Source organism: Mobula hypostoma, chromosome 9 (assembly GCF_963921235.1).
Source record: "Mobula hypostoma chromosome 9, sMobHyp1.1, whole genome shotgun sequence".
Classification (NCBI taxonomy): Eukaryota; Metazoa; Chordata; class Chondrichthyes; order Myliobatiformes; family Myliobatidae; genus Mobula; species Mobula hypostoma.
In genome coordinates, this window is record NC_086105.1 from 50551239 (window position 1) to 50577913 (window position 26675).

At 43.8% G+C, this 26675-nt stretch overlaps 1 protein-coding gene and 1 long non-coding RNA gene across 4 annotated transcripts in view; one reads left to right on the top strand and one right to left on the bottom strand.

Annotated features, from left to right (window-relative positions):
* Positions 1 to 4443: 4443 nt before the first annotated feature.
* Positions 4444 to 19930, top strand: LOC134351717 (uncharacterized). 2 transcript variants are annotated; one of them, XR_010019240.1, is made up of 3 exons: positions 4444 to 4558; positions 8952 to 9017; positions 16671 to 19930. It is a non-coding gene; the product is annotated as an uncharacterized LOC134351717 (long non-coding RNA). The 2 variants fall into 2 exon arrangements; XR_010019241.1 differs by lacking the exon at positions 4444 to 4558 and adding an exon at positions 6865 to 6967.
* Positions 17546 to 26675, bottom strand: part of large1 (LARGE xylosyl- and glucuronyltransferase 1) — a 432654-nt gene continuing 423524 nt past the window's right edge. For both annotated transcript variants that reach the window (XM_063058278.1, XM_063058279.1), the window contains exons 14-15: positions 23037 to 23232; positions 17546 to 21765 (exon numbers count right to left, since the gene is read on the bottom strand). In XM_063058278.1, the coding sequence (XP_062914348.1) occupies positions 21568 to 21765; positions 23037 to 23232 (394 nt within the window). In that variant the 3' untranslated portion in view covers positions 17546 to 21567. The remainder of the gene's footprint in view (positions 21766 to 23036; positions 23233 to 26675) is intronic.

Genomic DNA, 26675 nt, shown 5'->3' on the forward strand with positions numbered 1-26675 from the left:
GGAGGCTAGCCCCTCCTGTCAGTGCTGCCCTCCAGTGTTTTCTCGGAGGAAGACAAGCTAGATTGCCTCTGTCTGCGGTTACACGTGTAAAATGAGATACTGCTGTGCCTTATTCTTGCAGAAACATGGCTCCAGGCCAACATCCATACACCATCAACCTACAGGCCAGGATACTCAGGGACTTGGGCTATAATATTGTTATTGTATAGTTTTCACGGCTCTATGTCTTTCTGCTCTCATAATTAAATGCACTATATGTGCTGTGTGTTGTGTGTGACTATTGGCACTGTGTATTGCACTCTGGCCCCAGAGGAACATTGTTTGTTTGGCTACATTCCTATGTATGATTCAATGAAAATTCAACTTGAATTTGAACTTGAACTTGAAAGACTGCTCGGATCAACATCAAGTATAATGAGCTGTCAAGAGAAGTAAGTTGCTATGAACCCATAATGAAGCAAATCAAAGTTCCAACATCAGGTCAACCATAAATCTGAACAAACAGTTCTTGATATTATATTTGTGAATGCAAGGACCTCAGCGGCAGAGCTGGCAGAAGATGATGTCACATCACGACGGCAGTGAAGGCAGAGGAAGGCTGCAGCAGTGCTGGGTCCCCAGTCATCTGTATTCTATTTTGATTTCATTTTGTACAACCTCAGAGCATTTATGGAGGGATGCCATGCAAAATTGCTTTTCACCGTATCGTGTTAAACCAATTACCACACAGCAGCCACAAAACAACTGTATGTCTTAAATTTATTAACTTAACCTAATTTAATTATTTAATATTTAAGCTGCAGAATTTACCTTTCCTGGGGAAAAAAAATCTCTGCCCCATGTTGAAATTGACGCATCCAGTAAGGATTGCATGGAATGGTGAACTTGTGGAGTGTTAATGATCACAGATGAGTTGGTAATCATGTTCACTGCTCAGTCCTGAATGGCTATTTTATTTTGGTCTGAGTCAGGGTGGACTGAATACCAGCTGTCTCCTTCATACCAGCTCACTGTCAGGAACGTGATCCTAATTTCTGCTCTGGTTTCAATGTTCAAGTTTTCTTTCAGATGTAAAAGTCACTCAGCTGAAGAATGGAGATATTCTTCTCCACCGGAGGAAAGCTTGTCCATCAAGTAGCTCAAGGAGTTCACTCACGCTCTGGAGGAAAGTGTTTCTCTCAGAAGCTGAGCCCCTGCTAATCAAGACACTTGGAATGGAACTCAGAATGGATGACTGGTTCAGAAAACTCACCCTTCTCACCTGGATAGCTAATCATCATCCGACATTAGGCCCTACGGGGTTTAAGACAGAACCACAGGGAACTTGTGTCAAATGACCAGAAAGGATTTAAATTAAATTCCAGAGGCTAGCTCTACTTTTCCCCACCTGTCTATCATGATTTGTGTCTTAGCTTCTTGAGTTTACACTGCAGTGTTTTAAGAAATTTAAGTATTGGAATTCAAGTCACAGCCCTACCTCCTGCCTCGATCTGTCCTTACGCTAACCATCATTCGGCTGGTCCCATAGCCGGTACTTGGATGAGCACCATCTCTATATCCTGCCACTGGGCCACCACCTGTAATGTCATGAAAGGCAATCATTGGGTAAATTGGTCTGTATTATCACATGTATGAAGGTACAAATATCGACTGTTTATTCCTCTCCATCGAAGCTAACTGACCTACTGAGTTCCTCCAGCATTTTGTGTGCATTACTCTGGATTTCCAGTGTCTGCAGAATCTCTTGTGTTTACAGTGAAAAAGTTTGTGTTGCTTGCCATCCATGCGGGTCAGTTCAAAACCGCAGTGCATCACGGTAATAGACAGAGCAACAATAACAGAAGGCAGAATAAAGTGTAGTGTAGCCTGATGATGAGATGCAAGGACCATCGTGAGGTAGGTTATGAGGTCAAGCGTCCACCCTATTTGAGTGACCAATTTAATAGTCTTATTGCAGCGAGGTAGAAGCCATCCTTGAGATTGGTGGTAAGTACTTTCAGGCTTTTGTATCTTCTGCCCGATGGGAGAGCGGAGAAGAGAGAACGTCCAGGGTCTCTGATTATGCAGACTGCTTTACTGAGGCAGTGAGAAGTTAGGCAGGCTACCTCCCATGATGTGTTGAGCTATATGCAAAACTCTCTGCAGTTTCCCAAAGTCACATGCAGAGCAGTTGCCATAACAAGCCATTACACATCCAGATAGGATGTCTTCTATGGTGAGGACATGCCAAATTTCTTTAGCAACCTGTCACTGTGGAACTTGAAGCTCTCGACCTCCTCAGCCTCATCATCTCTGATGCATGTGCAGCACCCTCCCCACTTCCTGAAGTCAATGACCGGCTCTTTTGTATCATTATATAGAGGGAAAGGTTGTTGTCGTGACATCACTTCACTAAGCTCTCCTTCCTGTACTCCGACTTGTCATTATTTGAGATACAGCCCACAGTGGTGGTATCATCTTGTGACTTGTAGATGGAGTTACACTTGAATCTGGCCACTCAGTCATGAGTGTGTAGGGAATAGAGTAGGGTGCTGAGGACACAGACGTGGAGTACCAGAGTATATAATACTCCTGACAGAGGTGTTGGTGGTAGTCTTTACTGATTGCAGTCTGTCGGACAGGAAGTCAAGGATCCAGCTGCAAAGAGAGGTGTTGACTCTCAAGGTCTGGAGTTTGGTGTTGAGTTTCCTTGGAATTATAGTATTGAAGGTGGAGCTGTAGTCAATAAACAATAATCTGATATAGCTGTCTTTACTGCCTAGATGCTCCAGATTTAAGTATAGGGGCAAGGAGATGGTGTCCACTGTAGACCTGTAGGTAAATTGCAGCTGCTGAGTGTTTCCAGCATTTTCTGTTTTTATTTCTGCAGGATTTTTTTTAATGTTTGATTAAAATCTACCACCTTGCTGCCTAATTTTGAAAGTAGCATCATAGGTAGGCAGGATGGTTTAGAAGGCTTTTGGCATGCTGCCGTCATCAGGCAGGGCACTGAATGGAGAAGCTGGGATGTTATGTTGCAGTTATGCAAGATATTGGTGAGGCGGTGGTTGCTCTTCACTTGGAGCCATCAAGAGTGCAAAGTCGTCAAAGTTAGCCCGTTGCTTCAATGGGCCTGACCTCAATGTACTTCTTTCCTGGAATCTTGCCTAATGTTTGCAGAAATCTTGCCTGGTTATCCCTCAGAGAGCACCGTGGAAGGTGGTAATAATTCACCTGGCTGAGTTATCCCAACCCAGATCCCTGTCGTGGAGTACATTAAGGGAGTGGTCAGACCACCCTTGGAGTATTGTGAGCAGTTTTAGGCCCCTTATCTAAAAAAGCACGTACTGGCATGGGGGAGGGTCTGGAGAAGGTTCCAGAGAATGATCCCAGGAATGAAAGAGTTAATGTATGAGGAGCTCTGAGCCAGTACTTGCTGGAGTTTAGAAGGTTGAGTGTAATTTCATTGAAAGGTCTAGATAATGTAGATGTGGAGAGGACATTTCCAAGTCAGAGTGCACAGCCTCAGAATACAAGGATGTCCCTTTACAAGAGAGATAGGGAGGAATTTCTTGAGCCAAAGGCTGGTGAATCTGATTGCAGTAGTGGAGGAGTGGGTGTATTTGAATGGTGGTTGATAGGTTCTCAATTAGTAAGGGCTGCAAAGGTTAAGGAGAGAAGGTAGGAGATTGGGGCTGAGAGAGATAATACATCAGCAATGATGGAATAGCAGAGCAGCTTCGATGGCCCGAATGGCCTAGTTCTGCTCCTATATCTTATGGAAGTTTACTTTTATCCTTTAGGCTAAAGAAGGAGACACAAAAGACCACAGCTGCAGGATTCTTGAACAATGAACAATCTGCTAAAGGAGAACAGCAGGTTGAAGGGCAACTGAAGGAGGAAAGGGATTGTCGATGTTCCGGGTTTTGAGACCTGATGCGAAATATTGACCATTCTTTTTCTCCTGCAGATGCTGAGTTCCTCCTGTAAATTATTTACAGTGATAGAAGGGCCATTTTACGAAATGGTTTATTGTTACAGTTACAGCAAGACAGCCTACAGTACGCATTTGATCACAATGAGCAGGTACTTGCTGCCGCCGTCCGTACATTTAACACATGAGATCCGGGTTGTGGGAGGTTCCAGAGAGAGGCTTGAAATGAAAGAGGGGGTTCAATTAAGATGCTGATAATTTTTAATTAACTGAACAACTAAACTCTTTCACGGCGCTGATAAACTTTCTAAATTGCACCCGTTTCCTTTGTTTGCACAGTGATTACCTCTACATCAAATCCTTTCAATAAACCCGACTTTCATTCAGAATCAGTAGATGAATCAACTCGCCCATAAAACAAAGAGATAGCAGCATAGTTATTTCAACAGCTATTCCAGGGCAATTGTAAGGATGGGAGAGTATGCCAGCTGGCCATTAGATTACGAGCAGTTCAAGGATTTATATCTAATGAGATTTTTAGCTGAAGCTTTTTACTCAGGTTCAGTTGTCTGATTTTGTTTGCATTAGTTTAGCTGCATTGGGAGGTATCAATCGATCACGACTCCGCGGCTGATTGATAGTGTGGTGAGTTTTTATTTCTGCCCACAAACAAGCGCATTGTATTCCTTTAGCTAGCGCAACAAGGAAATGAGTTGTTTCATCTCCACTGGCGACTTAAGCAAACATAATCAGCTGCTCCGAACTGAGGCTGTGCGAACGACACACTGTCTCCACACTTCCCTCATACTCAGATGTCTAGAAATCTACTAAATGGATCCCCAGTACGGTAAAATGGACCTTCGGCCTCACAATGCGGCTGGTGATATAATGGCATTGGCTCCGGGCTTCGAGGCGAATTAATGGCCCTGAGCTCGAATCCGGCCGGCTCCTTGCACGCTTTCCAACCGTGCTGGGTTGAACGCTGAGCTAGCAATTCAGTCTCATTATAAGAAGGTCAAATGCTACGGAAACGAAAAAAAATGCTGCCCGATGCGCCACAAGACGCGAAAAGGAGCATCAACAAACTTGGCCTGACACTCCAGCCTGCTCAGCCGGATATTCTCGCTCCTCCCCTCTCCCATCGGACGGTAGATCCAAAAGCTCGAAAGAATGAACCACCATGCTGAAGAACAGCCTCTGTGCTACTGTGATCAATCTTTTGAATGCATTTCATCTTTGATAAAATGGATACTTGGCCTCACAATCTACCTTGTTATGATCTTGCACTTTATCGTTTACCTGCACTGCCTTTTTTTGTGTAGATCGTGCACTTTATTCTGTATTGCTGTTGTTTTACCTTAACGCACTGTATGCAAAGCAAGCTGTTCACTGCATTTCAGTACGTGAGAATATTAATGAACCAACTGATTAACTATCTCGCTATTAAATTCATTCGGCAATTTCTCCTCCACAGCTGTCTACGGTGGAGAATTCCATAAAAACATAAGGCATAGGGGCAGAATTAGGTCATTCGCCCATAGAATCTGCTCTGCCATTGTATCATGGTTGATTTATTATCCCTTTCAACCTCCTTCTCCTGCCTTCTCCCTGTAATCATTGAAGCCCTTACAAATCACAAATCTATTAACCTCCACTTTAAATATACTCAGTGTTGGTGCATGGCCAAGTGGTTAATGCGTTTGTCTAGTGATTTGAAGGTCGCTAGTTCGAGCCTTGGCTGAGGCAGCGTGTGTGTCCTTGAGCAAGGCACTTAACCACACATTGCTCTGCGACGACACCGGTGCCAAGCTGTATGGGTCCTAATGCCCTTCCCTTGGACAACATCGGTGACGTGGAGAGGGGAGACTTGCAGCATGAGCAACTGCTGGTCTTGCCCAGGCCTGTGCCTTGGAAATTTTCCAAGGCGCAAATCCATGGTCTCATGAGACTAATAGATGCCTATAAATAAATATACTCTGCGCCTATGGCGATGACTTCCACAGATTCACCACACTCTGACTAAAGAAGTTCCTCTTCAACTCTGTTCTAAAGGAATGTCTTTCCATTCTGATGCTGTGCATTCTGGTCCTGGGTTCCCCAACTCTAGGAGAATCTGAAGGAGATAGCACCGGCGAACAAAGGCGATGTCCTTCAGACAGTTCACAAAAATACTCTTTTACTCCTACTTCATTCTGCCACTATTGGAACTAGTTATTTACTTTTTGATGTGTGATTTTGGGCTGGTTGAGCAATCTGGTGCTTTGCTGGCTGCAAGGGAATTTGATGAGGTTTCGAGTGAAGTGTGTGGTTTGGAGTCCAAGAAGCCTCAAGCCCATGATTGACTCCATTTCTCACTAATCAACATACTGAGCAAGATTGAAATCAATGGGGACAAGAGCAGAAGGTGAACGGGTGTTCAATGCCACCTGCCGGTGTTTGACTGGTTTTTCTCTCACTCTTGCTTGCTGCTCTTAGAATCTTGAGTCTTGGACAAGGTTTAATTGATACAGTTTGTGGATTGGACTTTGTAGTTCATGTTATATGTGTTTCTGGTTCCTCCTTTTTTAATTGACATTTTGTGAGATTTTGATAGGGGCAGACTAGCTCTGCAGTCTGCAGTCAATGTACGACACAGTGCTATATTGAACTGAACATTCCTAGACTATTTCAATGACCCAATGTGCTTTGATATTTTATATTCTGTGCTTTTTGCTCGCTTTTTGCCATTTGCGTGATTTTGTTCATTTTTTTGCATGTTGGATGTTTGACAAATTCTATGCTGTTTCTTTGGTGGCTGTCTGTGGGAGGATCAATCTCAGGGTTTTACACCCAAACTTTGATAATAAAAGTACTTTGAACTTGAACTTTGAACATCACAGGATATTCCACAGACTTACAGAGCTGAAGTCATTGCACTTCATTTCTCTGCTTTAAATATCTTGCCTTCTGAGACTCCGACCACTCATTCAGTGGTAGGAAGATGATGGGAATGTGGGATGAATAAATGGGATTGGAGCAACATTTGTGTAAATGGAAACTTGTTGGTTGACAGAGGTCTGCTTTCATGTTTTATTATTCTATAATTCTAAGTCTAGCGACTAATAAGTTTTTTTTCCGTATGATCCCCACCCACCTACATTCCCCCTCACCTGAAACCTCCTCCCTCCACCTTCTTACTCTGGCTTTCTCCCCCTTCCCTTCCATTCCCGATGAAGGCTCTCTCTCAAAGCATTTATTCCTCCCCATGGATGCTGAATAGTCTGCTGAGTTCCTCCAGTGTTTTGTGAGTGTTGCTCTCTTCAGGGAGCATCTGTGGGAGGGGAGGGATTGTTGACATTTCAGGTTGGAACCAAACGTCAGGATTCCCCAGGAAAACTTCAGACCTGCTCGCCCACATAATGAATGGCACCACTGGCAGGGAAGGAACTCTAAGTTGTGATTTTCACATATGACAGTCTTTGCAAACTTCTGTAGGTAAGGAAATGGAGTCCTGGAACACTACAGTGCAGAAGCAGTCTGCTCAGCTCATCAAATCTATGGTACCCTGTTCTTCTGACTAGTCCCATCTCCCTGCACCAGGCCCATAGCCCTCCATACATCTCTCATCCAGGTACCTATCCAAACTTCTCTTAAATGTTACAATTGAAGCTGCATTCAGAACTTCCGCTGACACCCCATTCCACACTCTCACCACCTTCTGAATGAAGAAGGTTCCCCCTGATTTCACCTTCACCTTTCTCCCCAATCCCTGTGACCTCTACTTCGAGTCTCGCCCAACCTGAGGGTGAAAAAAAGCCTGCGAGCATTCACCCTATCTATAACCCTCATAATTTTATACACCTCTATCAAACTTCGTCTCACTCTTCTACGCTCCAGGGAGTAAAGTCCTAATCTATCCACATTTTCTCTGTAACTCAAGTCCTGCAGTCCTGGCAGCATCCTTGTAATTTTTCTCTGCACTCTTTCGAGGTTACTGATATTTTTCTTGTAGGTAGGTGACCAGAAATGCACACAATACTCCAAATTTGGCTTTACCGTCTTATACAGCTTCAACATAACATCCCAGCTCCTGTATTTAATGCTCTAATTTAGGAAGGTTAATATGCCAAAAGCTCTCTTTAAGATCCTATCTATATATGATGTAAATTTCAAGATTCAAGGTCATTTAATGTCAGTTCCAGTGCATAGGTGTAGAGGAGAATGAAATAATTGTTGCTCTCGAACTGATACAGCACAAAAAAATCACGATAAGATAAATAAGACAATAAAAAACCCCACAATAAATACAAATATATGAGATAGCTTGTATACACTGATTGTGCTGTACACCTCATAACACTACTGCAGTAGACGGCCATGGTAGAAAGATTGCTGATGACTACAGTTCAACAAATAGGCAGCATGTTGGGATAATGTTGTGAATCAGAAGAGTCAGAAGACTCAGTCAGAAAGATGTGGGACTTGAGACTTGGGGCTACTCTGGGATGACATCTCAGTGCAATATTTAACTGACGCTGCACCTGGTTTGTTCCAATATTTAGATGGAACAAATCAAACCTAAGGGAACAAAACATAGAACATAGAAATTTACAGCACATGATAGGCCCTTCGGCCCACAATGTTGTGCCGACCATGTAACCTACTCTAGAAACTGCCTAGAATTTTCCTAGCACATAGCCCGCTCTTTTTCTAAGCTCCGTGTGCCTATCTAAGAGACTCTTAAAAGACCCTATTGTATCCTGTTCCACCACCACAACCGGCAGTGTATTCCATGCACCCAGCACTCTGTGTGTGAAAAACTTACCCCTGACATCCCCTCAGTACCTATATTCAAGCACCTTAAAACTATGCTCCCTTGTGTTAGCCATTTCAGCCCCGGGAAAAAGCCTCTAGCTATCCACATGATCAATGCCCCTCATCATCTTACAGACCTAAAAGATAATGAGGAATTAGAAGGGATGCCTATCAATATTTCTTAGTCAGTATCATAAAAGTAGGTTGTCCAAAGCGTTCCCTCATGTTGTATTATTTGTTGCAGATGCATGGGTCTCAAGATCATTTATCATTCCAGAGCGGATCGCAAATGAAGAGGCTGAATGCAAATGTAAGAAAATATATTCACTATATTAGATTCTCTGTCCCCTATTTTGAAGAGTCCTCAGTTATGTGGTGATGTACTTGCATTTTGGGAACCATAAGGTTTTGCAACAAATATATAGTCCTTTGATCTGGATTCTTTTTCAAAACTAATTTCCCAGGAGCTGTATATTTAAAAGTTCTGACAGGGCTATACAAGTTAGAAATAGGAAGGATGTTTGTTCTGACTGGGAGATGAGGGATCAGGAGTGAGATGAACTGCTAAGTCTTCTCTTATGTCAGCTCAAGGAATTCTGTACCATAGCTGATGGTAGGGGGCAAGTTTGTGAACATGCTAAATAAGGAAATGGATCCCCAGACGCAAAAAACAAGGGATATGGGGACAAGATATCAGCCACGACTATACTGAATGTATGGCAGGCTCGAAGTACCAAATGGCTTGCTTCTGCTCGTAGTCTCTGTGTTTCTATCTTCACTTGTATTTCTTCGAGCTTCTTCACATGCCACATAAGTGGTGCAGTGAAAAGAACCATATGTGAAGTATTGCACACAAAACACTGGAGGAACTCAACAAGCCGGGCATCATCTCTGGAGGGGAACAAGTGGATGTCATTTCAAATGTTATGATGATGGGTCTCGCTCTGAAACATGCTACCTGACTGCTGAGTTTCTCCAGTGTTTTGTGTGTGTCGTTCAAGGTTTCCACCATCTGCAAAATCTTTTGTTTGTCTGTGAAGGAAGTCAAGGAATCGTGAAAGGAGACTGATCTTGGAAAACTCTTTGATCAAAATCTGTTCGGTGATCATCTGATTGAAACGTATAAGATCCTAAAGGGATTGGACAGGCTAGATGCAGGAAGATTGTTCCCGATGTTGGGGAAGTCCAGAACGAGGGACCACCGTTTGAGGATAGAGGGGAAGCCTTTTAGGACCAAGATTAGGAAAAACTTCTTCACACAGAGAGTGGTGAATCTGTGGAATTCTCTGCCACAGGGAACTGTTGAGGCCAGTTCATTGGCTATATTTAAGAGGGAGTTAGATATGGCCCTTGTGGCTACGGGGGTCAGGGGGTATGGAGGAAAGGCTGGGGCGGGGTTCTGAGTTGGATGATCAGCCATGATCATAATAAATGGCGGTGCAGGCTCGAAGGGCCGAATGGCCTACTCCTGCACCTTTTTTCTATGTTTCAGCATGAAGACCTCCATAATCCCATGACTGGAAGTTGTTCCTATGTGGACTTCTCTCTAGAAGGCAGGGAACAGTGGGAATCAAAAGATGAAGGAGAAAAAAAATCTTCTTAGCATTCTTGGAAACTGGAAGGCAACAGAAGGGGCAATGAATATGTGATTTCAAATAGGAAACCCAGGGGATTGGTCTTTCACTTGGATAGAGGGTGGAAACCGTGAATAGAGGATGGTAAGACCTTGAAGCAAAGTGAAGAGTGCAAGTGCAATGTAACAACTGGTCTATTTCTCACAGAATTTCAGAATTTTTACAGTACATTGAATCTGTGCTATAACGTCAATTCATTTTTGATCACTAAAGTCAAAATCCAAGAGCTACGTATCAGATGCATGGATGGCTGCCCATACAGTATCACCGAGAGTGTTAATCCAGTGATGCACTTGGCAGATGACTCCAAGATAGGTCAGCCAGTGTCCATCAATGAAGTTCACTCCCATAGTCGGGTGGGAGTGCCAAAGGTCAGAAGTGTCCCATCCAGTGGAGGACAGGTCAATGAATGTGTGAAGCTGGGCTGTCCTATCTGTTAAAGGACCAGTCAATGAACGTGTGAGGGAGTGGTGTGTCATCCAAGAAGGGCAGGACAATGAACGAGTCAGGCTTGACTGTCCCATTCACTGGAGGACAGGAGTAATGTAGAAGGTAACTAATTTGCTGATTAATCATTGTTCTGAAAGTCACTTCCGCTGTGCTGGTTAATGATGGGCCCACTTGATGTACATAGCCACCTTCCCATTGGTTAGCTCCTGTGCCCTGTGGCACTGGTTTCTGGTCCCAGGTCACGTGCTGTGATGGCTGCCACTGGTTTCCGGTCTTCAGGTGTATAAAGGTGAACACGTGCTGGTTGCCTCTTGACCCCAAACCACTCTAGGCTGTGAGCCGCAGGCAGCGCTGGAGAAACATTTTTGGAAGGTGTGTTACAGTTAATAGGGGGAGGGCTCATGTTTTAAGACCAAAAAATGTAAGAGCAGAGGTAGGCCATTTGTCCCATCAAGTTAGCTCCGCCAATCAATCATGGGCTGATACAATTCTTCCAGTCATCCCCACTCCCCTGCCTTCTCCCCGTACTTTTTGATGCCCTGGCTAATCAAGAACCTATCTATCTCTGCCTTAAATACACCCAGTGACTTGGCCTCCACAGCCGCTTGTGGCAACAAATTCCACAGATTTACCGCCCTCTGACTAAAGTAATTTCTCCACATCTCAGTTCTAGATGGACGTACTTCAATCCTGAAGTCGTGCCCATTTGTCCTAGAATCCCCTACCATGGGAAATAACTTTGCCATATCTAATCCGTTCAGGCCTTTTAACATTCGGAATGTTTCTATGAATCCTTTCTCTCTCCCCTCCCCCCCCCCCCCATTATCCTGAACTCCAGGGAATACAGCCCAAGAGCTGCCAGACGTTCCTCATACGGTAACCCTTTCATTCCTGGAATCATTCTTGTGAATCTTCTCTGAACCCTCTCCAATGTCAGTATATCCTTTCTAAAATAAGGAGCCCAGAACTGCACACAATACTCCAAGTGTGGTCTCATGAGTGCCTTATAGAGCCTCAACATCACATTCATGCTCTTATTTGATGAGGGAATTAAATGCAGCATCTCCAAGTTTGCGGATGACACGAAGCTGGGTGGCAGTGTTAGCAGTGAGGAGGATGCTAAGAGGATGCAGGGTGACTTGGATAGGTTGGGTGAGTGGGCAAACTCATGGCAGATGCAATTTAATGTGGATAAATGTGAAGTTATCCACTTTGGTGGCAAAAATAGGAAAACAGATTATTATCTGAATGGTGGCCGATTAGGAAAAGGGGAGGTGCAACGAGACCTGGGTGTCATTATACACCAGTCATTGAAAGTGGGCATGCAGGTACAGCAGGCGGTGAAAAAGGCGAACGGTATGCTGGCATTTATAGCGAGAGGATTCGAGTACAGGAGCAGGGAGGTACTACTGCAGTTGTACAAGGCCTTGGTGAGACCACACCTGGAGTATTGTGTGCAGTTTTGGTCCCCTAATCTGAGGAAAGACATCTTTGCCATAGAGGGAGTACAAAGAAGGTTCACCAGATTGATTCCTGGGATGGCAGGTCTTTCATATGAAGAAAGACTGGATGAACTGGGCTTGTACTCGTTGGAATTTAGAAGATTGAGGGGGGATCTGATTGAAACGTATAAGATCCTAAAGGGATTGGACAGGCTAGATGCAGGAAGATTGTTCCCGATGTTGGGGAGGTCTAGAACGAGGGGTCACAGTTTGAGGATAGAGGGGAAGCCTTTTAGGACCGAGGTTAGGAAAAACTTCTTCACACAGAGAGTGGTGAATCTGTGGAATTCTCTGCCACAGCAAACTGTTGAGGCCAGTTCATTAGCTATGTTTAAAAGGAAGTTAGATATGGCCCTTGTGGCTACAGGGGTCAGGGGGTATGGAGGGAAGGCTGGGTTCTGAGTTGGATGATCAGCCATGATCATAATAAATGGCGGTGCAGGCTCGAAGGGCCGAATGGCCTACTCCTGCACCTATTTTCTATGTTTCTATGTTTCTATATTCTATACCTCTGGAAATTAATGCTAACATTGCATTCACCTTCTTCACAACTGACTCAACCCTGGAGGTCAACCTTTAGGGTATCCTGCACAAGGACTCCCAAGTGCACACCTAGTTAAATAGTTGTTTATTGTTTGTTTATTCATGTTGTGTAACTTGGGACAGAATTGACAAGTGTATTGAATGCTTAGTGTTGTAGTTTCTATAGTTCAGGTGACTTGGATGAGTGCTTGTTCGACTTGGATGTGAGTAGAGTGCTTCATTGCTTGCTTCTGAATAAACAGGTGTTGTACGTATCTGCAATCAGTGTCTGTTGTTTCACTTGCCCGCAAATCTTTTTCTGTACAACAGGTCAATGAATGTGTGATGGAGGACTGTCCAATCCATTGGAGAACATGTGTGTTAAACATGGACCAAAACACAATATCAAATCTGTAATAACACCAAAAGCCATTATTGACTTCCTTTGGCAATGTCCAGAAAAGCCCTTTCGGACAGGTAACTGGTCAAAATAAACAAGACCCAGTGAGATAACCCATCACTCATAATACCTACCAGGCAGAAGCTGAGTGCTGTTTTTGGGAGCTCATCTGTTGTGCTGTAGTTAGCCTTGTTCTGACCTAATGACCAAACTAAGTGCCAGTGTGCCATTGAGGGAGTGAGCCCTGACTTGGGCTTTGATTTGGACACAGTGCCTGCGAAGGTTGGTCAGAATATCTGTACTGGCTCAGTATTGGTTGTCCATTTGATTGCTTTAAGACCGACATAGGAGCAGAATTAGGCCATTTGGTCCTTTGAGTATGTTCCGCCATTCCATCATAGCTGATTTATTTTCCCTCTCAACCCCATTTGCTGGACTTCTCCCATAACCTTTGAATCCTTACCTTCAACCTGCACTTTAAATACACCTAATGAGTTGGCCTCACAGATATCTGTGGCTATGAATAACACAGATTTACCACCCTCCAGTTAAAGAAATTCCTCATCTCTGTTCTGAAGGGATGTCCTTGTATTCTGAAGCTTTGTCCTCTGGTCCTAGACTCCCTCATGATCGAAAACATCCTCTCAACATCCACTTTATCTGGGCCTTTCATCAAACATTGTTAGAGAAAGAGGAGGCAATAAGGAGAAAAAGGTTTGGGGTGAGCTGGATCCTGTCACTGCAACTACTGTGTCAGGTCCTGCTGAAGTGACCCAGGGCTGCAGAGTCCCCATCTTTGATTACTCGATGTCTGCAGGCAAACAACCAACATGAGGGCAAGGGTGAGCTGCTGCGAGACCCTATGGTCTTTTTTCTTTGCTCTGTCGGATCCAAAGAGATTGGGATCAGTATTCACTTCTCTAATCCACTGCACTCATGCTGAGAGCGTCTGCGTTCTCGTACTTCCTCATGACGGGGGAAGAGGCCAATCAAACCACTGAGCCTGTGCTGGCTCTCAGACTACTCCCGTCACTCATATTCCCTGACCTTGCCCTGTGAATGATTCTCTTTCACATCCAAATCAACCCCCCCTCCCCACCCAACCCCAATGTTTCAACCACCCAACTGCACACAAGGGGCAAATAATAGTAACCAATTAGAAGTAATTCAATTTGATTTGGCATCATGTTTGGCACATACACCCAGTGGCCACTTTATTGGATACAGGAGTGGAACCCAATGTGGTCTTCTGCTGCTGTACCCCATCCACATCCACGTTGTGCATCAGAAATACTTTTCTCCACTTCATTGTTGTAACGTGTGGTTATTTGAGCTACAGTTGCCTTCCTATCAGCTAGAACTGGCCATTCTCCTACGAATTCTCTCACTATCAATGTGTTTTTTTGCCCACAGACCTGCCACTCACTGGATGTTTGTTTGTTTTTTTTCACACCGTTCTCTGTAAACTGTTGTGTGTGGAAGATCCCAAATCAGCAGTTTCTGAGACGATCAGGCTACCTCGTCTGGCACTAAGATCATGCTACAGTCAAAATCACTTAGATCACATTTCCTCATTCTGATGTTTGGTCTGAACAACTGGACCCAATGACCATGTCTGCATGCTATTATGCACTGAGTTGCTGCCAAATGATTGGCCGATTAGACACCTGCATTAACGAGCAGGTTTACCGGTGTACCTAATAAAGTGGCTACTGTGTGTGTGTGAGTGATGTGGGCCAAAGTGTCTGTTCCTGTGCTGTACAGCTCTATGTTCTAATTAATCAATCAACGCATCTTTGGGATATGCCGGGAAATTGGAGCAGCCAGATTGGGGAGAACAGGCAAACTCCACATAGATAGCACCAGAGGGTGGGATTGAACACTTCTCTGGAGTTATGTTTTACTGCCAGTTTGGCACCAGTTATGGGAACAATCAAAGGAACAAACAGCATCAAGCTCCAGAGAGCATTATCATGGATCACCACACACACACACACACACACACACACACACACACACACACACACACACACACGTGAATATAATTAAAGAAAATGGGGAGAAGACACAACTGCAGCAACTGCTGATATTCTGGTAGCAATTTTTGCTTCAGTTGCAAATGGATTTCATGGTTCAAGTTTACACTCAAAATCATTTGCATAATTAAAGTGGTAGAATTGTCTACAGACCCACATAATTTGGCAGTGATTCATTACTCATTCTCAGATGCATTAATATATATTTTAACAGTGATGCCCCAGTGTTGCTTTATGGAAATAGTGATGTCAAAATGGAAACGTTCTTTAAGTGCCCATCACCTGTAAGTAACCTGATTTAAAATAAAACCGAGTGACTTCAGTTAATCTTGTGGAAGCATTTAATAGTTTCCTTGGGGCACAGTTGTCAGTTCAATATTTGAAATATTAATGTGGAATATTGATGTCCTTGTAGTTGCAGTGAGACTAAACTTTGAGATCAACCTTGGACCCCCACAAGCAGGTGCACTAGGCAGAAATCTGCCACGGTGACTAATTGGTTTCAAGCGCATATCCAGTTTCTTTAGCAGGGCTAGCTTCCAGCCCAGTATTTGTTAATCCAGCATAAAAGTAGATTAGTGACGGATGTAGTGTGCTTAAGGTTCCATAGACATTACAGAGGAGTAGGAGTTTGCATTCCCAGAAAACAATCCATATGACGATTTTCCTTAAGTTGAAGTGGAAAAAAAAGAGGAAACAAAATCATGTTGATTTTTTTTAGCCCAGAGGGTAGTGAATCTGTGGAATTCATTGCCACACAAAATTCATGTCCTCAGTATTATTTATTTTATATTATTTTGTTTTTTTTGCTATTTGCACAATGGTGGTTTGTCTGTAGTTTTTCATTGAATCTATTGTGATAATAAAATTCACTTTGAATGGACTGCTGTGGAGACCAAGTCACTGGGTTTATTTAAAGTGGAGGCTGATAGGTTTTTGATGAGTAAAGGTGTCAAAGGTTACAGCAGACTCAATGGGCTGTATGGCCCCCTATGTTGTAAAGTTTGAATTGTTTTCACGTTCTTGAATAGTGTTGACATTGTGCACTTTTTTGAAGTTGAACCTTTAATTATCAGGCTGAAGGCCACAGCCAACAAGCCACCAGGCCTAGCACTGGATATAATGTTCTACAAGTCTTCCCCAGTTTACAGATGCCTGCCTCCTGTACATACAAACAAATGTTTTGGAGTCAGTTGCGATGGATTCACCAAGGTTGCAGGCATCTTCTGCCAATGTGAGGACTCAATTGATGGCAGTGTCTGAGTGGTTAAATTAAGCACCCTACTTTAACCACATGTTGCTCTTGTTTGGCCTAAGTTTTTAATTTAAATATATTGCTGGGCAGCTGCATTTCCAACTTGTGAGCAGTTTGGGTTATGAACAGTACTGAGTATTGTAACCTCGCTGTTTGTGTCATAGGCTGGTGTGGAAACTCCGAAGCACGAGGCTACAGCGAGTGGAGGGACTCAAGCCAGTTGAAGGGTACAGCTCTCCCCACCATCAAGAAAACCTACAAATGGTGGCGTCTCACGAAAGCAGCATCCATTATCTGAGAATCCCACCATCCAAGCCATGACCTCTTCTTGATGTTTCCAGCAGGTGAGAGCTACAGGACTCTAAAGACCACATCTCAGTGTTCAACAACAGCATCTTCTCCACTGCCATCAGGTTCTTGAACCAACCTGAGCAACCTTATCACGATTTTGGACTACAGTCTATTTCCTTTTCTCTCTCTCCCCCTCCACCTATATTGCTCTGTTCTCTTTTGTTCTTCTGCACATTTATCTATAATTTAGGTTAATTAAATTTATGCTAACTTATCTTGTAACGTACTGTGCTGTTTTTGCGCAGAGCTAGTTTTCTTGGTGTTCATACCCTGTTGTACATGTGCCTATGACAACAATAAGCTTGTACTTGACCTGTACAGAGGTGGACAGAATAACAAATAAGAAACTTCTGCCCAACCACCATGTGTGGTTATGTCAAGAAGCCCATGTATAGCAGGTATCCAAATGATTGGATCCATCTGTGTGAAGCAAAGCACAGCTGATTTGTGAATTGTGCATTAAAACACACAACTTCTGCTGTGTTTGGTTTAGTACCGGGTTTTATCCAAGAGGTTGCTGCCAGAGTAAATTTGAGTGTATGGTCCCAAGAAAAATCACTTTTTGTTTCTTTGATCACCTATAATCAATTCATAAAAATACCTGTCATACATATTTAAATAAAACTGACAGAGATACAGTTTTCAAAGATTTTTACATTTTATTTATTATTCTGTCACTTGTACAATGACAAAGACAGAAGGCAGCTCTGCTTTTGTGCTGAGTGACCACTTCTCTTCAAAGTCATTCAGCTCATTGTGGTAAAGAGTGAAATCTGTTGTACAATGATTGGAAACAATCCACCAGTTCTACAGGTTTTCTGACTGTCCTCGTTTTAAATCCAGGTAGTCCTCAAAGCTGTTTGTCCGTTCCCAGCTGTCCAACCATCCTCCAATAGCATTCCCTGATGCCTACTCATCCTCCAATGGCATTCTAAGCTGTATAACCCTCCTCCAATGATGTTCCTAACTGCCCAAACATCCTCCAATGGTATTGCTAGCTGCCTAACCACCCCACAGTAGTATTTCCAGCTTTCCAACACAATCAAGTGGTGTTTCTAGCCATCGAATTGCCATTCAATGACGTTTCGAGCAGTTCAAAAATCTTCCAATGGTGTTCCTTGCAGTCCAACTATTCTTCAGTGATGTTACTGGCCACCTCACATAGTGTTTCCGGCTCGCCAACCAAAATATAATGATGTTTTAGCCATCCAGTCACCATTCCCAGATGTTCCACCATCTTTCAATGGCATTCCTAGTGGTTCAAACAGCCCCCAATGACATTCCTAGCTGCCCAACCATCCTTAAATGACAGTCCCAGCCATCCAAGCACCTTTCAATGGTGTTCCCAGCTGCTTATCCATCCTCCAATGCTGTGCCCAGTTTCCCAACCATCACTCAATGCTGTTCCTTGCAGTCCAACTATCTACAGTAGTGTTTCCAACTCCCCAACACACTTCTAATGGTGTTTCTAGCCATTGGACCATCCTCCAAAAGTGTTCCTAGTGTGCAAACATCTCACAGTACTGTTTCCAGCTGTCCAACCATCCCCCAATGATATTCCTAGCTGCCCAACCAACTTTCAATGCTTTTTCAAATGTCTAACCATCTCCAGTGCTGTCCCCGGTTGTTCAGCTACCCCCCAGTGGTGTTCCTAACTCTAGCACAGTGCTCCATTGTGCTCTAAGATGTCAATAGTTCTCACCCAGTAATGGAGCACGTGAACCATTCTTGTAGTACTTGCAGAGTTCCAATCTATATCTCCAATAACAGCAGTCTATGATATTCCAAATAGCCTGACGTGTCTCCAGACATTCATTGTGTGGTCCAGCAGTCCTTTGATGGCATTTCAACCATTCACTAGACTTCTAATTGTACTCCAAAAATAACAATGAATCCATAAATTAAATAGTATTTAAAAGTTCAGCAGTGACATAATTGGCCCAGTAATACCCCAATTAACATCATAAGTAAACAGATCAAGAAATCAAAAAATACATCTTGCCATATAATCTTGTAGCTGGCTTTTGATGATTTCAAGGAGTACAATTGTACCAGCGATAACTGAATGATGTTAACAGACCAACAAATGAGGGACTTTAAAAGCAGTTCTTACAGTTCAAGAATGTCTTTCATTGTGTTAATTATCCAATAACTCCAAACAATATCTATTAACCTACCAGTGATTTGCAAGCAACTAACCGATGCTTTAAACAGTCTAACAGTCTTCCGGTGATTGTCCACTCCAACACTGTGCTCTAACCCAAGCATCCTGAGGCTTATATCAACTAGTGATGAAGTAAAGGTTCATTCATCCTGCTCTCCCTGAGGTCAAAGAAGGGTGTGGTAAAATTAACAGTAGTAAGATTACTTAATGGGATGCTAAGAGGATAAAATTATTTTTTGTTTCTGATTATACTGTGGGATTTATCAATATTCATCCATTATGGATGATGTGACAATCTGTACTCCAACAGAAAGAATGGACATACTTTGACACTCTTCATAAACTAGTAACGGCAGGAGATAAAATAAAACCAATTGATTTTGGAGATTTCCTAAAGGTTGATGCACATACCAATCAGCTGTGTGAAGAGGATTTATGAAAATGTTGTTGGGACCTGAGGTATAGGGAAAGGCTGGGCAGGATAGGACTTTATTCTTTGAGTAGTAGGAAATGAAGGGGTGAGCTTATAGAGAGGTGTATAGAAGTCTTGAGGGGCATAGGTTGGGTTAATGCACACAGCCCTTTTCCCAGGGAAAGGGAAGCAAAAACTAGAATGTGGATATGGAATGGGTTGATAGAGGAAGTTGTTGAGTTGGGTACAATAACAACAGTTAAAGGTCATTTGGCATGGTACATGGATTGGAAAGATTTAGAGTGAAATGGGCCAAACATGCAGAAATGGGCACAAACATTAGATGGGCATTTTGACTGGCATGGACGAGTTGGGCTGAAGGGCCTGTTTCCTTGCTGTACAACTCTTCAAATGCAGCAGGTTCAGCAGAGTTGCTGGTCTATTATTTTAAATTGTCGCACAATTTATTTATTTAGCCCAAAGGAAAAATGAATGAAGGAGGTTCCTCTAAATGTCAGTCTTTGTCTCCACTCATTGCACCATTAATTTCCTGCATAAAGTTCTAAATTGTCCTTCTAAACTGCCCCAGCTGTTGATCCACTGGGCAGCTTGTCCTAAATTTGCTCTGGGGTAAAAAAAAAATGAATCATTGGGAACTTTTGGAGAAAGAATGGAAATTTCAAACAAGGGAAAAATCTGAATGAATTTAACATCACCAACTAGATAACCTGAGTTCCACAAGTTGCAAGTCTCAGCTCTGCTCCTTTGGATTTGGACATAAAATCATCCTTGACTCGTCTGTCAAGGACATCTCTATGTTGATCACAATTTCAACTTTAAAGCTGACCTCCTAGAGCCATTCCAGAAAGTTTTGATATATTTTATCAGCATTTAAAGAATTCAGCAGCACTAACTAGCTTTGAACACAGATAATCTTCCTCTTCAGAAGCACCAGTTTGCATCAATATACGTCCTTCGCATATAATCATTGGTAATAACTTCCAAATCTAAATCTTTAGCGACTGGAAACCTTGCAATAACCACCAGCCACAACAAACCTCCCATTAATTTCTTTGATTCTAATTCACTCCTAGTGAGGTCAATAATACAAATGATCCCATCCTTCTGATTCAGAAGTTGATTATGATTTAAAAAGCAAAGCATAGCCTTATGGGTGGAACCTATGACTTTCTGTCAAAGAACCTGGAAAACTGAAAAGCTATTATTTTTTATACATTTACTCTGATCATGTGTAGGGAGTACATCCCTTCCCAAGCCCTATCAGACACTCTTTTCCCACAAAATTTGACCGACAACACAACAGGATTCAAAATGTTGTTGCATATTTATATTCTGCCATTGGATACAACCACCCTTAATTCTACTGGCATTTACTTCTGAAACAAATAAAGAGCAAGAAAGAGATTTTGAGATATTAGCTGGCATCTAAGGCCATTGACATTGCTTTTACAAGCAAAAGACAGTGGGGTGTTCACCACATGGCTTGGCTCCTGAGGCAGCTGGGGAATTGGTGCAAGAGCTCTCAGGATTAAGAATGGAAAAAGACAGTCAAGGGAAACCAACACTCATCAACACTTGGTTACTGAATTACACCAACTGAGGAACAGCGCAGCTGTTACTGGTGCTCTCCACTGCACCTACTGATTGTGTGTGTGTGTGTGCGTGTGCGTGAATGTGCGTGTGTGTGCACGCACATGTGCTTGCACGAGAGGCCACAGGAATAAAGTGGTAAGCTCTTGAAGGGTGAACTCAAGGACGGAGCTCCTCTGATCAACAGGCAATGTTGCAGAGATGGCTCTTGTGACAGAATCCTGAACCATCTAGCCCAAGGGGCTGCTTGGACATTGGTGACCACCAAGAGGGCAAGGCAATAAATGAGGTGGGACGGTGGAGAGGCCTTAAATAGTGAACAACAGGAATATTCTAACAGCGACTTCGGAGGACTCAAAGTAAACTCTTGTAAGTACAACCTTTCCACCCAAAGCCTGACAGCTGGCGGGCACACACGTAAATTTTGGTTTCGATTTTTGCACGTCTTGCTGTACATAGCAGCCCCATTTCACTCTTCGCAGTGATACAAGTGAAGGTCGCTCGTGGGCCGCCCGTCGGGGTCTCAGCTATTGTTCTCGGCAGTCAAGTATTTGAGAGCTGCAAACCCATAGCGGCGGGACATGTCCTGCTGGAACTCCTCCTTCAGGGTCTTCAGGCAGATCCGATATTGCTTGTTGGAGCGGAATTTGGTGATATCAAAGCTGGGGGCGTGAGGCATGTGGATCATGTATGCATTGGGGAGGACGACAAACTCGTATTCCTGCAAGAACAGGGGGAGAGGGAGAGAAGGAAGGAGGGAGAAAGGGAGAGAGGAAGAGAGATGATCAAGGGTGAGGAAGAGAGAGAGAAGGAAGGAGAAAAAGGGAGAGATGAATGGAATGACTGTTAGATCATGTACATTTGCAGCAAGCTGTAGGTATACAATCCTTAGCACAACAGTAGTATTACCAAGGTAAATGGACGAGGGGTTGAACTCTGCACCAGGCAAACAATGTGACTAGACTAGAATAAGATCTGGTGTTCAGCTGAAGAGGCCACTAATTCAGAGTAAGCAATCCCACCTGTGAACCAAAAGGCTGTGCTGGGGGTTAAATGCAGAAAATACTGGAAATACTCAACAAGTCAAGTGGCATCTATGAAAAGAAAGAAGGGGGGGGCGAGGGGGGTGGGGGGAGGTGGGGAGAGAGAAGGGGAAGAGAGAGGGGGAGGGGGAAGGGGAAGAGAGAGGGGGAAGGGGGAGGGAGGTGTGGAGAGGGGGAAGGGGGAGGGAGGTGTGGGGAGGCGGGAGGGGGAGGGGGAGGGGGTGGACAGATACATGAATTTCACAGAGGCATTGCTGCCTGTAAACTCGTAGCCACACCTCCTGTGTTGTAATACTTGGCTCTAATGCACATGTAGTCGTTCGCTGTAAAATGCTTAGAAATGTCCTAAGATTGTGAAAGAGGCTCAAAAGATTCTGCTGTCGCTGAACTATCCCTGTGGCAGACTCGTGTTGTCCTGATGAAGGATTTCAGTCTGAAAAGTCAACTGTTTATTCTCCTCCATAGATGCCGCCTGACTGGCTGAGCTCCTCCAGTATCTTGGTGTTTTGCTCTTGAAAGAAACTGTTGTCTCAAAATTACACCACGTTAAGGGTGACATAGGATTAAAAATCAAAGACAGGAGCACGAATCGGAAAGTCTAACAAAGCTACATTCACAAAAATTCAATGCTTCCAAAATTGTTTTAACTGGCAAGGAATTTTTGTGCCAATGTTGCTTTAGAGCTGAAGGTGGAGGTGACAGTGGGAGGAGTTATTTGAGACACAGGAGAGTGCAGATGCTGGAATCTGGAGCAACAAACAAGCTGCTGGAGGAACGCAGTGGGTCAAGCAACACCTCTGGCCGTGTTAGTGAGATCTCTGGTACCACACATGAAGCACCAGTATGGGGTGAATCAGTGAAAGAACAGCCATCTACACAGCTTGCAGTGTGGCATCGCCGAGAGCGGACTGCGGTGTTCTTAAGCTTGACATAAAACAGTGCCCGGTACCTGCGCATCCAGCTCCATGACATGTGCTACTTTATTCCAGCCAAAGCCGACGAACCTCCTGTCATACTCTGGGCAGTCGCGCCTTACTACAACATAAGGCTCAAAGTCTGCCTCCCAGTCGACATGATAGGGGGTGGTGGCCGTCCGCCACTTGGCGAAGTTCGTTGGAGCGTGGCCCTTCGTCCAAACGTGATACCTGCATAGATATAATGCTGCAGCTTTATAGGGCATCGGTCAGGCCGCGTGTGGAGCACTATGAACAGCTTTGGACACCTTATCTAAGAAAGGATTTGCTGACGTTGCAGAGGGTCCAGAGGAGGTTTACGAGAATGATCCTGGGAATGAAGGGATTAATGTATGAGAAGCAGTTGAAGGCTCTGGTACTCACTGGAATTTAGAAGAATGAGGGGAGATCTCATTGAAACCTTTTGAATATTGAAAGGCCAAGACCAGAGTGGACGTACAGAGGATGTTTCCTATATTGGGGGCGTCTTGGACCAGAGGGTACGGCATCGGAACAGAGATGAGGAGGAATTTATTTAGCATGAGGGTGGTGAATCTGTAGAATTCATTGCCACAGATGTATTGCATATATTTAAAGCAGAGGTCAATATGTTCCTGTTTAATAAGGTCATCGAAGATTATGGGGCGAAGGCAGGAAAATTTGGTTGAGGGGGAAAATAAGTCAGCCATGACCAAATGGCAGAGCAGACTTGATGGGCCGAATGGCCTACTTTTGCTCCGATGACATTTTTAAAAAACTCTGATACTTGACTGCTGGTCTACTGCTACAGGAAGAATCCATCACACTGCTAATTCTGTGTAGTAGCCTGTAGCCTGGGCTCCAGCCCACCCTGATCTGCACCTTTATTTAAACTGCAGCCTATACCAGCCAATACCAAAAGCACTAACGTTTATTTTGGGGAAAGGATTTGTTGCGGCTCAGAAGCTCGCTCTCCACAGAGGTGTGATGAAGGCAAGACATAAAGGGTAAGTGAACTACATCGTGCTACGTTGGATTATCTAGGTAAACGTCCCTCCCACCTCACCCAGTGCCGAACACCGGATGAGTGGACCTAGATAATTCTACGTAGCAAGATGTAGTTCACTTACCCTTTACTCCTGCATTCAGTACACCTCCGTGGAGAGCGAGCTTCTGAGCTGCAACAGAACCCCTTTCCCCAAACTAAATGTTAATGCTTTTTGGGTTGGTACAAGCAACAGCCCCATTTAATGCTGGTGCTCCTGGGCCCGTACACTTCTGCTCACCCCTGCTTATAGGAAGGATAAAGTCATGGAGCTTTACAGCTCAGAAACAGACCCTTCAGCTCATCTAGTCCATGCCTAGTCTCATCTACCCACACCCGGACTGTAGCCCTCTATACCTCTCTCATCCATGCACCTGTCTCAGTTTCTTTTGTATGTTGCAACTGAACCTGCATCCAACACCCCCGCTGGCAGCTTGTTCCACACTTGCCCAACCCTCTGAATGAAAAAGTTCCCCCTCAGGTTCTCCTTAAATATTTTTCCTTGCATCTATAACCTCAAGGTCTAGCCTCACCCAACCTCAGGAAAAAGAAGCCTGCAAGCATTTACCCTCCCTTTAAACCTCACAATTTTCTATATCTCTAAGATTTCCCCTCGTTCTTATGCTGTAGGGGATAAGGTCCTAGCCTATTCAACCATTCCCTATAACACAGAACCTCAAGTCCAGGCAACATCCTTGTAAATCTTCCCTGCCCTCTTTCAACTTTATTGTTATCTTTCCCATAGGCAGATGACCAGAATTGCACACAAAACTCTAAATTTGGCCTCTCTATAATGTCATTAAAATTGAAAGGATACAAATAAGATTTGTAAGGACATTACCGGGACTGCAGGGTCTCTTTGTTATGACAGGCTTGATGGCTAGGATTTTTTCTTCCATGAGTGTAGGATGATGAGAGGGGGGTGTAACTCAGTCTTTTCCTCGGGTTGGGGAGACTAAAACTAGAGGGCACAGGTTTAAAGTAAGAGGAGGAAGACTGAAAAGGGACCAAGGATCAACTTTTTTTTATAGAGGGTAGTCTGAATATGGAACAAGCTGGCCGAGGAAGAGTTAAGAGTTAGGTAGAGTTACGAAATTTTAGAAAGTCATTTGGACAGGAAAGGTTTAACGGGATGTGGGTTAAGCGTGGGCAAGTGGGATTAGCTCAGATAGGTACGAATGAGTTGGGCCAAAAGGCTTGTTTCCTGTAATATTTCATTACTGAGCATTTATTTCAATTAACAGATATTACAGGATGATTTCTTATCCTATTTGCTTTTGTGACATCTACCTCGTGTGGCTGGTAGAGATAATGGGATGAGGTCCTTTAGAGTAAATTAGATGCATATATCTTAAGAACTACTCATGATTTGATTTTCCCCTATATTCGGGTGAGTAACACAGTAGCTTACTGGTCGATCAGTTTGGCATATTCACCTGGCATCATTTATCACGAGTAAGTCCTATCTGATTATCTCAGCTCTGACAAATTTCGCCCAAGCACAGGTTCAATATAGACTCTGATCTCATCAAACTATTAGCATCAGTAAATCATGCACTTCCTATAAATACTGTTCAGGCAAGCTTCCGCCTACACTGTTTCATCGAATGCTCTCAGGTGAGGGGTGGTGTGGGTTAGACACCACACAGTTCTACCCCGTCCCATCAGACACTCCTGGGGTAGATACTGCATTGGTTAGACAGAGGGTAAACTCCCTCGACACTCCCATTTGCATTCCCGGAGAGGAAACTGTATGGATTAGATGTACAAAACTTTGCAGAAGTCTTTGGGTGCCCAAGTCTTTTACACAGTCCTGTATTTGTCCACGAGGAGCGGTGAGCGAGTTTGTAAATCTGGTGGGAGTAAAGGATATTAAGAATGGCAAGGGTGGAGCGCCAGCGGAGGGGTGTGGCAGAGGGGTGCAAGGCACGGGAGGATGGCTCGGGTGCAGACACACCCAGCCCTGAGACACCAGGCAAGGTCATTTCATTTCAAACAATTGGTTTATTGATCATCACAGAATGTCTCTCTGGTGCTTCCTGCTCCCTCCCCTCTCCCTTCCCTTTTCCCTGCCCCCTACCCTCTCTCAGCCCACAATAGAGACCCAAATCAGAATCAGGATTATCATCACTCACATGTCATGAAATTTGTTTTTTTGCAGCAGTACAGTGCAATACATAAAATTATTAAAGTATTGTGTCGCAGTCCTACGCACCCTATGTGTGTATGTGTGTGTCCAAGACTTTTGCACTGTGGAGTAGATCTTCCTTTATGCCATTTAATTTAATTACTTCCAGTGTAAATACTGAGCAGATTAAATATAGTGTAATGCTCCCTGTATACTCTTCCAGCAAGCACTACCAGGGGTTGGACAGAGTAAGACTCCCTCTCATCTGTGAATATTAAAGAGGATACCAAAACGTTAATTTTCAGGTTGAGTTGGTGGTGAGGGAGGCAAATACAATGTTAGCATTTATTTCAAGGGGACTAGAATAAAAAAGCAAGGATGCAATGTTGAGGCTTTATAAAACACTGGTGAGGCCTCACTCAGAGCCTTACGAGCAGTTTGGGTCCCCTATCTAAGAAAGGATGTGCTGACATTGGAGAGGAT